We start from the raw sequence: 14,012 nt of genomic DNA, 5'->3' as shown, positions 1-14,012 counted from the left end.
CACGGCTGTCCCTCGAGGGGGGCTGGGTAAGGTGACCTTCAGCAGGGCACAATGCCACCCGGAGTAAAATGGGGCTTTGTGCCTAAGGAAGAAGAGGAGAATGAGTGTTGGGCAGACCACCTGTAGTGTCTGCCTATAAAGGAGAGGCTAGTTGAGGTAGAAAACAAGGAAGGTTAGACAAGAATGCCCATGAGGCTGGAACTCAGGGCAGGAAGGAATTGAGGAGATGAGAAAGGAATCCAGAGGTGGTCTTGGCCTCATGAGTCTTCACCTTTCTTCCTTAGCCTGGTGCCTTCCATGAATGGGCAGAAGGTACAGGTTGCTCTGAACAATTCAGTCTGATGTCCCAGGGCTTAGGGAACTGGCTTTTTGATAGCTATTACCATGCATACACCAAGGGACATTAGGTTTTTTAGACCATTCATGACAGCCCCAAAGTTTTCTTTCTTTTTTTTTTTTAAAAAAACATGTAGTAAAGAAACAAATTTTTTTTAAATTTTATTTATTTATTTATTTATGGCTGTGTTGGGTCTTCGTTTCTGCGTGAGGGCTTTCTCTAGTTGCGGCAAGCAGGGGCCACTCTTCATCGCGGTTCGCGGGCCTCTCACTATCGTGGCCTCTCTTGTTGCGGAGCACAGGCTCCAGACGCGCAGGCTCAGTAATTGTGGCTCACGGGCCTAGTCGCTCCGCGGCATGTGGGATCCTTCCAGACCAGGGCTCGAACCCATGTCCCCTGCATTGGCAGGCAGATTCTCAACCACTGCGCCACCAGGGAAACCCCCAAAGTTTTCTTTAAGAAAGACGATAGACAATTTAATTTCTAATGTGTTACTTTATGCAGATATTTACTCACCCAGCCGTTTCAAAATATAATTTAATTCAAATGCACAAGATAGAGGCAAGACAACTTTTAGGAAATGACTGAATTCTACTGCAATTTAGCCTTCTTGCCGCCACTGTGAAATTTACCTAGCCTAGTATTTTTTTTAAAAATGAGTAATGCCTATTTATAGGGAATTTGCAGACCATTTCAAAGGGCATGGGAGATGTTTGGTCTCTGCCTATACACTTTAAATAACAGTTTAAAAAATTATTATCTTACAGATTTCATTCATAAAAGTGGCTTTGAAAGGAAGACGGGCAAGGCCTGAACTGTTTATGCAGTGCTCACAATTTCAGAGGCTTGACAAGATTAGATGTCATAGTGACCAAGACTTTCCTAGTCTTGCTAGCCTTGAGGATTAAAGGAGGCCTGTCCCAAAACTTAGAATGTAACCTTGATCACCTCTTCAGTTTAAAGGACAAAAAAAACCTTACCTTTGACCATTTTGAAATGTTGATTTCTGACATCTGTTTGCTAAGAGAATCCTGGAATCCTTTGGTAAAATGGAAATGATTATTGTAGGTCTTCAAAGATACCTACAACAGTTACACGCCTATATCTAAGCATGCAAGGAATATATTGATATTTAGTCTCTCTGAAGATTGCCTCCTATGGGAATGCAATTTTATCTGGATAAATGTGTGCATCTGATGTCGGTATAATTTTTAGAGTGTGACTCTTCCAATCATTGCTGAATTCCACGTGCATATGCATTTATCTTTCACCTCAGATCTAATTGGCTCAAAAGCCCCGATGCTGACTCTGACCAGCTCTTCCGCATGGTGGCAGAGGTCTTCATCCTGTGGTGTAAATCTCACGTAAGCACACATGGGGGCCCTGGATTTAGAGTTGGTGGTGAAAGGTACACCTCAACTTTCTTGTAATGTTTGCTTTTTTATTTCCCCCCACTTAGAACTTCAAGAGGGAAGAGCAGAATTTTGTGATTCAGAACGAAATTAATAATTTGGCATTTTTAACTGGAGACAGCAAAAGCAAGATGTCAAAAGTAAGTCCATAGAAATCAATTCCAAAGACTCTCCAAACTTGACCTAAGCTACATATCTTGGGTGTATGAAGGGATTAGTTCCTACTGCATTTAGGTCAAACCACAGAAACCAACAGGTCCACTGTTCTTTCTTTGAGAATGAGCCAGAAGAAACTGCTCTCAAGTAAGCACGGTCATCACATTTTATGAATAAGTAGCTGCTCTGTGCGTCAAAAAGTTTAAGTTTCAAGACTTGCCGAAGGCATTCGAGAGGTCTCCAAAACAAAAGCTGCTGTTACTTGTTTTAAAATAGAACTACTTGCTGTGTAGAAAAGCTGCAAAAATACATGTGCCTAGAGCCACCTTTTAATTAGCTGTGAGGACATTGCCTTGCTCTGAAGATTTCGTAGACACATATTCTTACAGTTCACTTATTTTCTTCCTATCTTGAACATCTAATAGCTGCTTTATTTCAGCTGTGCTGACCTCTTAATGCCTTCTGTTTATTCTCCAAGTGAGTTGCACTCAGAAACCCAAACATTTGTCCATCCCCCTGCAGGGAAATGTTTGAAAGAGGGCGTTCCAAACCTCTGTCTGAAAACAGAGTCACCTACAGGGAGGGTGTCGCAGTATTGAATACAGGAGGGGGAGCCGGCCTCCGGGTTCCCCCTGAGTCAGCTCTGCACAGTTAGGTTTTGCTGCTTTTATTGGAGAGAATTCTCAGACACACTCCTTTAGGTGTACACACAAAAACAAGGTTTACTTAAATGTGCTGTTTCGTTCCCGGCTGTCATGGCTTACCTGGACTCTCTTCCCCTGAGAAGCATGCCTGGGTAAGGGTTGACTGTACTGTCACGTATAAGAGACGTGTGACACCTGAGGTGTGCATCTCTCTCACTGCTGGTACAGTGCTGTCTCTGAGGACCAGGAAGGTGGAGTGTGCACGGGAACCCCTCAGAAGTGAGAACCAGTTCTGGAAAGATGACAGTCGCGGGTTTGTAGCAAAGCTCTTGGGGCAACCTTCCAAATAACCATTTGGGATAGAAGACCTTTGTATGCAGAGCTGCAGACCAGGGGCCACCAAAAGTGAAAACTTCAACACCCAAAACTTCACCAAGCATGCCTAGCTCTGGTCAGCTGCAATCACTCTGAACTTTCCATCCCTTCCATCTTTAAGCTATGTTGACATTAACACTTCTTCCAGCATCCAAAATTTGATTCTCAGAGTTTAGAATCTGGTATGCGCTGTTTAGTAAAGTTTGATAAATAGAACTGTGCACATACAATGTAGAGAGATTAGGTATATATATATTCACATTCAAGAGGAATCTTTGCTGCAAAGGAACCTTACTTAAGGTGCATCCTTTTGTGCTTTGGATAATTTTTATTTGATTTTCCAAAGTTTATTTTCATTTGACTTTTGGCAAACACAGCTGCTCCTGTGAGGTACAGGAGGAAGGATATTTTCAGACTCCTGATCCCTGGATATCTGTCCCTAAGTTCCCTCTGAAGGGTCTTCTTAAAACCATTACAGTGTCTTGTTTGACCCTGTCCACCTAGCGAAAGTCACTGAATCCCAGACAGATTCCTTGCTACCTTCAACTTGGGGTAGATCTTTTGGCCTTTGATTGAACCAGCTAGCATCCGTTGTTATTGTCAGCGGATGGCAAAAAAGCAAAGAAAATGATTCTGATACAAGGATTTGGATCCCAGATGAGCAGAAATGGCAAAGATAATCTCAGCCCTCTGGTGATGAATGGATACTCAGGGTCCTTGGATTTATACTTGGAAAGAGAAGAGGTGACAAAGAATGATGTTTCAAAACTAACCTACTAACAAACTAACCTGAAATTGTTCATTCACATCACTGAATGAGGAAAAGGGTATGTTAGTCTTGTCAGAGGATGAGCATATTCAGAATCTGTGCATCTTTCCTGCTGGTAAGGTTAGTCCATAGGAGCAGATGCTTTCATTTCATTTCCATTGACATTGTATGCCAGTGTTTTCTGAGATGTGTTGGAGAGGGTCAAAGTTACAGTGTAATGGATGTAAGGACACTCCCTAGATGTTAAATAATAATTTGCTGTGCTTCTCAGGGTAACAAATATTCATATTGTTCCTGTGGCCTCAGTTGAGACACAAAGTGTAGTAGCAAACAGGACTAGAGCCTGAAAGGAAGCGAAGTCCCACTCTTGGCCCAGCTGCTCGGTATAGGTATGGCCTTGCATCGTTCACTTAACTTCTCGGGGCCCCAGTTTACCAATCTGTAGAATGGGCTTGAGCTTACTGCCTGACTTCTCCCAGCTCTACTAGTAGGCCCTGTTGAAAAGTCAGTTTTAAATGCATCTCTAGAATTGAATAATGTTACATAAATGCAGCACATTATTTCGGACAGAGAGATATCATACCTCCAATAAACAGCAACTCATAGCCATTTCTGGTATTTTTTGGATGTAGAACTACGTATTGCGAGGATGGGAATGGGGTATTCTCTTTATTATCAGCTGAATCCCCATTGCCTTTGCCTTCCTGAAATTAGATGTTCTCTCTACTACCTGATCTGAATGATCACCTGTGCTTGCTTTTATCTGCACTTTTATCTGCACCTGTGCTGCACTTTTATCTGCACATAATTGAATTCTGGTGTTGTATAAATGAAGTTGGCCTCAGTGCATATGGCAGAGATATGTGTGCTGGAATGCTGCATGCCCACACACACTGCACATGCCATTGCAGATGGAAAGGAAGTGGAAACAATATACTTTGGGCCACACTGTTCTTACTTGATTAATTGAAGGTCAGTTCAAAGATGTGTCCTTTTTTCCAGCAGCTAAAGCACATTTTGGGGAGAGCTCATTGTATTGTATTTTGTTTATATAACACCAGTTTGCAAATACATGTTAAGCAATACATAACTAAGCTGAGCACGTGTTTTTTGTTTTGTTTTTAAACTTGTTTTGTTTTCTGGAAAAATGGCAGCAGCTTCCTCAGAGGGGAATGGTAAGTTAGAATGTGTTTAGCCCAAGAAATGCCAGTTCCTTGACCAAGATTATAAACAATAAAAGAGTTGTGATGCAGCAAATATTAGAGTGCCTCGTGTAAAGCCACTCCACCCCATGAGCGTGATTTCAGTGTATTGAAAAAGGGCAGGGAAGAGTTGAGAAGACATCTTTATGCTTGTCAAGGGTATTCAGAATGACATGTGTGACTTTGCTTCCTCTTCCCATCTCCCTAGCTGCTCACTCGCCTCTCTCTCATTCCCTCCACCCCCCCACCTTTTTTCACTTTCATTTGTATTCCCTTTGCCTTTGCACTTGTGCAGTTCAAGTGCTCTCTCTTCCTCTGCCCCCTCCCCCATCTCTTCTCTCTCCCCCTTCCTGTTCCCTCTTTCTCTTCTCCCTGTCTTTCCCCCTCCCCCTCCCCCATTCACTTCATCTCTCTGTCTCCCATCCCCTCCCCCTCTTCTTTCTACCATTCCCTCCTCTACCCTTCCCTGTTCTCTTAACTGCCCTCCCTCCTCCTTTGGTGCCTCTCTCTCTCTCTTTCTCTCTGTCTCACTCTCGTTCTCCCTCTCACTCTCTCATTCTCAGACTGGCTTCTGGACATTCACCTTTCCCTCTACCATCTAATTTTGGGTTGACTGGTCTCTACTTCCCTTACCCCCTCAGTGGGGATGAGCACTTCAGATGGCAGAGCTCTGCCTTTGTTCCGAAGCCTCCCCCTGTGCTGTCTCAACACAGCACACCACCTACCATGTGTCCTCTTCCAACTCCTTTTCTCTTAAGAGTCTCTGTTTTTTTAAAGTTCACACATAAATTGTCTATTTGGTCATAAACTATTGGTGATAAAGTGTGGGGAAATGAAATGATTTTGAAGGTATAGGAATTTCTAGATTTCTGTTTCAGAAATAAAAAGTTTCAGCTAACATTAAAAAGATGCATAAATAGATAGATCAATAGATAAATACATATATACATACATACATAAATAAAAGCATTTCCAGCATTAGGGAAATGCGTTGAGTTAACTAATCCTAGCAATATGTGAAGAAAAGAATAAAATTAGAACCTATAGCGTATAGGAGCCTTTGACCTAAGGTATATTTAAAGGTCACAGCACAGAAGGGAGATTTCCCACCCTTTGGGCTATGGGGTGATCCTGAACCACCTTGGATATTCCTAGAGTACATTTTTTAGAAACTTTTTTTAGGGGAAGCACATACATGGCCCCTTAGTTCAGTTCTCCCAACTCTTTTTGTAACCACAGATCTTCTGGAGGTGATAATGTGGTGGGTGGAAGGAAAAAAGAAAATTGGGGTCTTTGGTTACATGACAGATTGTCTGCATCCCACCCAGGTGCCAGGAGGGAGGTGAGATGGGGGGAAGGCATGAGATCTAAGAGTTCACTTGGGTGGCCAGATCTGAAGACCACCAGGGTCTGAGGGTCACACACTCTGGAAGGCTGGTCTCTGAGATGACCTTGCCCCAGGGATGCACTGCTTGGTCTGGGTGTAAGTCCTTTTGATCCAATTAACCTCCATCCTAACCTCCCACCCCCTCTTCATGCTGTGCTCAACCGGCTTCCAGAGCCGTTGGTTTTCTGTTGTGTTGGCAGAGGAATGGGGGTGAAAGAGCTGTGACTAACATGTGCTGCCTTGTGTCTTGGACCCCTGCTTTCACTGACTGACTTCTCCTTGTTTCTTTTCTCTTGTCTTTCCACACAGGCCATGCAAGTAAAGGTACAGGTCAAATGCATGACGTGTCTTTTCTGTCCTAGTATTAGAGGTGCCAGGCTCTGGCCACCCTCTGTACTGTGATCACCGTGGGGGTGGTACAGAATGGATTTTCCCACCTGGAGGTCCCCCAGGCCTGCTTCAGGGAAGACAACTGCCTGTCAAAGAGTGAATGTAGGCCCTACCCACCCTTGGAATGGGGAAGCCGGGGAAGCCAGCCAAGCCTCGCCCTATCCGAGGTCTCCTTGCTATCTCTGCTCCCTTCCCCAGCTGCCCACTCCACAGCCAGCACACTGACAGATACGGACGCTGACTGAGGCTGAGAGCTCGGGAGACTCACTCCTCTTATCTGCTGTTAGTGATCCCAGCCCTTCCACACTATACATGTCTGCCTCTTGTGCAAGGCTCCTATGAGTCAAAGAGAGTTTTCCAAGGACTAAAGTCAAGGATTTGGAATCAGCAGCAAGGATTGGAAATAGCCATGAGTTTTTGCATAAAACGTGCACACAGTGGAATAAACCCTGGGACAATTTTCTAGTAACCTATACAGGTTATTGCTTGGAAATATTTCTCTATGTCTCCACTGATGTGTGTCTGCTGCCACTTGTCCCAAGCCCTCTGCACTCAGGTCTGTAGCAGAGACAGGGAGATGTGCAGGAACCAGGTCATGTGCAGCTCTTAGTTAGAAAAGGAAAATGGAGCCATGGCCAGGTAGATGTCGGTCTGTGTGACCTTGGAAAAATCACTTAACTGCTCTGAACATCATGTTCCCCTTTATAAAACTGACTGGGTATCTCAGCCTTGTTGGGAGGATTAGAAATGCTTTATTTAAGTAGCAGGCACGTTGGAGCCACATCATTTATGCAGCATTTGTAGTTAGAACAACATGAGATTGGCCAAATAAAATAGTGAGCAAGAAATTATTTAAATTGTGTATCAAATCCACAGAGTTCTATTTCGCATATTTCCTTGATTATATACTGCATGTTACTATTTACCTCTTAACATTTATATGTAATGTATATGTAACTATACCTCATAATTTATATTCACAAAACTGGGTTCTATCCTCTATGGACAATCTGAGGATAGAACCTCACAAATTACCCTTACAATTTTCAGGGGTAATTTAGACTTTAAATGAGTTCTGCATTAGGCACAACCTTTAGAATTCTCTGCCTGATAGAACATCTAAGGAACCCAGCAAGCACTCAGTAAATAGAGCTCTTGAGGTCTTTGTGTGAATCAGCTCTCCACTGTGTGTCTAGAACATAAGACACTTTGTATCTTGCCTGTCTGCCTCAAATCCCCCTCCCTCCTCATGTTTCTCACTGCCGCCTCCCACTGCTGTCCTGGATCTGACCTGTTGTTTTGGAGCACCAGGCACAAGTAGAATTGTCTGGCAGTATTTGGTCAGACTGGGTTTTGCTGGCCAGGGATTTCACTGCGGTTTCTGTGGTGTAACCACCCGAAGGTTTAGCCACCACAAGCTGGGTAAAAGAAGTCACCACTATTTTAAGAGTGTCCATTAATAATTATGAACTTCCTTCACACTTTGGGAAGTAATTTAAAGAGATCAGCCCCAAGGAGGTGTTCATTCTGACCCTACTTAATCTTCTCTCAGCAAGCCAATCCTTCATAAAACAAATTCTGTTCCAGCCCAGGGCCCCAGGTCTTACAAGCCAGTTCCAGAGGAGCATCTGGCCTCTTCCCCGCTCCCAGAGCCTTACGTGTTTGGGTTGCTGTGAACCACAGCACGACCACCTGGATACTGCAAACACGCGAATGCACCTCACAAAGCAAAAGCTTTAATGAGCCCCGATTCTCCCCTGTCATGGTCCCTGACTTCATTCTCGGCCTCTGGCCACCCAGCCCTTCCTCACTTCCAGCAAGAGCCCACTCAGCTGAGGCAGAGTCCAGCAAACGACGTACCACGTGGGCAGCTTTGCTCTTCTGGAACCTGACTCAGGAAAATCGGGTCACCACAGAGCCTTGTTTTGTTGAGCCCACCCATACCCACCTCGTGTTGTGGGTGCAGAGGGTCCTCAGTTGGTTGCCTGGGGCTGCCATAGCCTAGTGCATTGGCCTCTTCTCTCAGACCTCCCACTTCGTTGGATGAACGCTCCCAGAAAGGGGTGAGAAAGTGTAACCAAAAGAGGGCAGACTCCCCCAGACTTGGGGCGTTCCCTCCTCACTTGTCTGCACTGTTTCTCCTAACTCTGCCCCAGCCAGATCCCAAAGCAGCCCTACCTACTTGGAGGTCCCCCTTTTCCTGCAGGAACGTGTGCTGCCTTGAGCAGAGGCTGAGTGGGATACCGGTGCTCCAAAAGGCTCGCTCCAGCCCTGGCCACGAGCACTTGCTCTAGGGTAGATGCTCTTTCACTTGTTTGCTGCCGCCCAGCATCAGGATTCTCAGTTCTTTTCTGCAGTCATTTTGTCAGTTATCGAATCATTCTTTTAGTAGAAACACCAGTTTGTTCATTCTGCCCAGACGTCAGCGAACAGAGACCGTGGGTGTCCGTGGTGTGTGTCTGGTCACGTGGTTCCGTGAGCATGCGCACAAGGAGAGGGCGCAGGGTCAGGGCCGGTCTTGAAGGGCCACCTGGTTGGCTTTGTTTCATATGCTCCTTTACTGTCCTCTGAAATGTTTAATAGAAAGGCCCACCCTGTACTGATGGGGCCACAGGAGGCAGGCTGCCTCCAAGGTGAGGCGGTGCCTTTCAGAGTCACTGAGCCCGTTTGTTTCAACCTCACCTCCTAGTCTGGAGGACAGGACCAGGAGCGGAAGAAGACGAAGCGGAGGGGAGACTTGTATTCCATCCAGACCTCCCTCATCGTGGCTGCACTCAAGAAAATGCTGCCCATTGGTTTGAATATGTGCACCCCAGGCGATCAGGAGCTGATCTCCCTCGCAAAATCACGGTACAGCTATGTAAGTCACCCATCTGCTTTGGCGGAGCATGTAATACAGGTGGTGGTGATCAGTGCTCAGCCCCTAAAGGGTTTGTCCTTCTTCCCCGGGGACCAATGGACACAGAGGTGCCAAGGTGCACAGAGGCAACACACCATCATCTTTTTTTTTTTTTTTTTAATTTACCATTTATATATATATCTTTTTAAATTTATTTTATTGTATTTTATTTTTGGCTGCGTTGGGTCTTTGTTGCTGCACACGGGCTTTCTCTAGTTGTGGCCAGTGGGGGCTACTCTTCGTTTCGGTGCATGGGCTTCTCATTGTGGTGGCTTCTCTTGTTGTGGAGCATGGGATCTAGGCGTGCGGGCTTCAGTAGTTGTGGCACGCGGGCTCAGTAGTTGTGGCTCGTGGGCTCTAGAGCACAGGCTCAGTAGTTGTGGCGCATGGGCTTAGTTGCTTTGCAGCATGTGGGATCTTCCTGGACCAGGGCTCAAACCCATGTCCCCTGCATTGGCAGGCAGATTCTTAACCACTGCGCCACCAGGGAAGTCCCAACACTCCATCGTCTTTACAGCTGACTTGGGAGTCAGCGCATGCCCTTTGGGACGAGTCTCTGTCATTTCTATTCTTTTGTCCTCATAATAAAGATCGCAGCAAAACTGTCCATTGGCCCTCGGTGCATCCCTGCACCCTGCTTTATATTTCCATATTGACCTGTAGGAATAAAATTCAACATCTCTTTCCACAGAAGGACACAGACGAAGAGGTGAAGGAACATCTGTGGAATAACTTGCACTTGCAGGAAAAGGTGATGCAGCAGGAAGACAATGAGAACTCACACAGGCTTCCTTCTGGCTGCAGGGTGCCACACACCCACTTAGTTTACTCATGTTTTTTTAAATGTGTTCTAAAAACATTCTCAGAGTACTTGTGCTTAATTGGTAGGACTAACTCTCTGCCCTTAACTTTTCATTTTTTGGCCCTTAATTTTTGTTCTTTCCTTTGCTGTTGCAGAGAGGTCCAGTAAAACATGTCTTCCCACCTCCCACTGTGTGAGCATCAAGCCATAGCAGGGGGGTGAGGTTAGGTCTCATAATTTACTGACTGTAAAGTTTGTTAAAGAAGGGAACAAACACCTGGGGGAAGTTTTAGCACTTCCAGCTCTAGAGATTTGTAAACAAAGTAACTTTGTACCTGACTTAATATAACCCAAAAAAACAAACAAACAAAATCAAGACTAATTTTGATTTTAAGGCTATTTAAGATTTTTCCAAGCCTGCACATCTGAACAACTCTTTCCTCAGATACATTATATTATGCTCTAAGATGGAAGATTAAAATGACACAAATAGCCTCTCTTTTCCATCCCAAATATGTAGGAATGGTGGGTAAAATATACTACAAAAAAGGCAGTAAAAAGAAATTCCAAGTGCCAGAAAAAAGAAGGTGCTCTAAATCATAGTAATGAAGAGAAGATGATGCAGTTGGGAAAACTCGTAGAGCTCTCCTGACCAGATATATATATTATAGGGGCTGGGGTTTTTAGTAACCTGGAACAGGAGTGTGGGGCCTAACTTCCCACGCTGTGCATGAATGTAGAGCAAGAAACGTACATAAAATTGGCCTTGAACCAGTGAAACCCATGAATCTTCTGTAAAAACAGCCATGAAACCACTTAGAGAGTGTCTACCTGCTAGAATATAGGCTGAGATGCCAGTCAACAAAACTCCTGAATACAAGCTCATATTTTTAAAAAATACAGTGTGAAAGGAAATCCACCACCATTAGAGAGTCAGAAAATGCAACGAAATGAAGAATTCAAGCCTAAGGAACTACAGAAAGGAATTTTTATAGTATGGTTGAAATATTTAAAGAGATTAAAGGCAGCAATGTAAACTATAAAGCAAGACTTGGACATTATTTTTTAAAAAGGAGAGGGGAGGTGGCACTGAAAAAGACCTCACAGTGACTTTTAAAAATTAAAAATAATCATTGAAATTAAATATTCAAGTTATAGGTTAAAAAATATAGTAGATACAGCTGAAAAGAGAATTTATGAATTGGAAGATTGATTTAAGGAAATCGTAAGTCAGAGCAGAGAGAAAGGGGTGGAAAATATGACAGAAGGGTTAAGAGACATATAGGCTAGAATGAGAAGTTCCTACAAAGCATCTACATTGTTCCAGAAAAAGATAGTAGAGAAAATGAGAGAGGAATTAATAGAAAAGACTCTTGAATACTATGGCACCATGCTAGGAGTAAAAGGCCTTTTCAGTTCAAGGGGTATAAGAGATTTCTCATTTCATGTACGTGCTTCAATTTGCAGTCTGATGACCCAGCTGTAAAGTGGCAACTGAACCTATACAAGGATGTTTTGAAGAGTGAAGAACCTTCCAACCCAGAAAAGACAGTGGAGCGTGTGCAGAGAATTTCAGCAGCTGTCTTCCACCTGGAGCAGGTAAGTAGCATCTACCTTGAGGATTGAGGGAGGAAGACTACCCTGCAGAATATAAGACTCCTCCACACTCAGCTCTTAGTTAAGAGCACCCTTGTGAGACAGAAAGCAAGGAGCAAGGATCATCCTGGCCTACCCCCAAAGTGTCATCTTGGTGCCTTGTTGTAGCAAGACTCCTCAATGCTTAACATTCCCAGTGTTTTACAGATTTTTCCCATTAGTTCAAATGACCCATCCAAACTCCCTACTCATTTGTAAAGCAATAAGACACCAAAAGCAGTTGGGAAAAGAAAGAAAACCTAAGACTCCCACAGACTGAATCATTTAGTGCTGGGTACCTTTTGCTGACTACAGCTGAGAAATCAAAATTCTTCTAGGGTTGAGAAGTCTGGGCTGCAGGTGACTATCTTCTGCCACCCAGATCAGCCTGGTGTGCATGTGATTTCTTCTTAGGTGGAACAGCCTTTGAGGTCCAAGAAGGCGGTCTGGCACAAACTGCTATCAAAGCAGCGGAAACGGGCAGTGGTGGCCTGTTTCAGGATGGCCCCTCTCTACAACCTGCCCAGGCAAGTGTTCTGTCATTTTCTCCTGGCATGTGAGTCAGAGATGAGAATTAAGGTATCTTCCCAGAGCTGTGCTCTCTTCTGGCCCTGACCCTCATGATCCCAGAGGTAGAGATTGGAGTCCTTCACCCTCAGAGCCATTACAGTCTGCATGTAGTATAATGGCCTGCTAAGGTAAGCATAAAAACTGAAAATAGGTGAGATTCCTTCGTGCCCCCAAGCCTGCCTCAGCTCACCATTTTACACTGTAAAGTCAGCCATGTAAGCAGATGGAAGCTCTCTAGTTTTACCTTGGTGGGATTCTTTGTGCAGCTGTAAAGGCACCCTGGAAAAAGGGAACTGTTTTCTAAAATGCTTTACCCCAAATTCCATCCACAGATCAAACAATATTTCCATGTTCAAGTACTTGGTTGACACCAAAATTATTATGTTTCCTTAGCAAGTACTGAAATGTAACCTGAGAATCCTTCAGCATGATGTACTTGCCTTCAAGATGAAGAAAGGGCACTGGTTAGGGATGGTCCAAGAGGCCAGCCATGGGCATGAGGCCTTTACCTGGATGTTTAGTCTATAATCTGAAGTCAAATATATGTGAAGGCTTTTCTGGATTGTGTGTGAACACATGCTGTGTCAACATAGGGCAGAGCATCAGTATAGACTGGACCAGTGTCGACCACTGAGGCTGACTCAGTGTCATTGGTGATATGGCAGCATTCCCATCCTCAAATTAATTGCACAGTCAGTAAGGTTGAGCCTATGATCATAAACAAAGCTGGTAGTTGAATAGCCACTGCTTCATCAACTTTCAAATCAATAGGAATATCCTCACCTGGTCAGGAAAAATAAACTGACTAGGCCAAGTCAATTCTGAATCCCATGTAAATAAATGTGTTTCTTTGGAATATTGGATGAAAGAGTATTCCTGTGCTTGACATTTTGCTTTCATCAAATTGTGCATCTTGGCCATCATTTGTTGAGAGTGTCCTATATCCCTGTCCTGAGCCATCTGGCCAACTGAACTCTCCTAGTTAGGGTCTTTGAAGATGATGGAGACTCATGGCCTCTGAGACACACACCTGCTCCTACAGGTCTCCTGAGAAAATAAACTAGTGTCTCTGGAAAGGTAGAGGCATCACAAATCAAGTAGAATTCATTAATAAAAAGCTGAAAAATTAAGTCAGGCAGTCATGGGCATGAAGCCTGCTGAAGTCCTGGCAGACAAATGAAATTTATAGCCCAGTAGAAAACGCAAAAATGCCTAGGATTTTTGTCTGTTTTCTAGAAGTGGTAAAACATCAGAAGGCATTCGCTTTCCCCTCTGGTAGAGGGCCATACCTGATGTGCTAATGTGACCTCCAGAAGGGCTCAGCTTTAAGCACATGTCTCCAGGGCCAGCTAGGCGGCAGTTACATCTCTCAGAAACAAGCAGTTTTTTCTAAATCCACTGAAAATGTTAGTACCATCCTTTAATATTTTGGTT

At 44.2% G+C, this 14,012-nt stretch overlaps 1 protein-coding gene across 6 annotated transcripts in view; it reads left to right on the top strand.

Moving 5' to 3' along the window:
- RYR3 (ryanodine receptor 3) overlaps window positions 1–14,012 on the top strand; it is a 551,623-nt gene that overhangs the window by 486,862 nt on the left and 50,749 nt on the right. For all 6 annotated transcript variants that reach the window (XM_082384899.1, XM_082384900.1, XM_082384898.1 and 3 more), the window contains 6 exons: window positions 1,614–1,701; window positions 1,797–1,889; window positions 9,362–9,532; window positions 10,263–10,322; window positions 11,841–11,972; window positions 12,423–12,535. In XM_082384899.1, the coding sequence (XP_082241025.1) occupies window positions 1,614–1,701; window positions 1,797–1,889; window positions 9,362–9,532; window positions 10,263–10,322; window positions 11,841–11,972; window positions 12,423–12,535 (657 nt within the window). The remainder of the gene's footprint in view (window positions 1–1,613; window positions 1,702–1,796; window positions 1,890–9,361; window positions 9,533–10,262; window positions 10,323–11,840; window positions 11,973–12,422; window positions 12,536–14,012) is intronic.

Source organism: Balaenoptera borealis (genome assembly GCF_965194805.1).
Source record: "Balaenoptera borealis genome assembly, chromosome: 3".
Taxonomy (NCBI): domain Eukaryota; kingdom Metazoa; phylum Chordata; class Mammalia; order Artiodactyla; family Balaenopteridae; genus Balaenoptera; species Balaenoptera borealis.
This window is presented reverse-complemented; position numbering and strand designations above follow the sequence as displayed.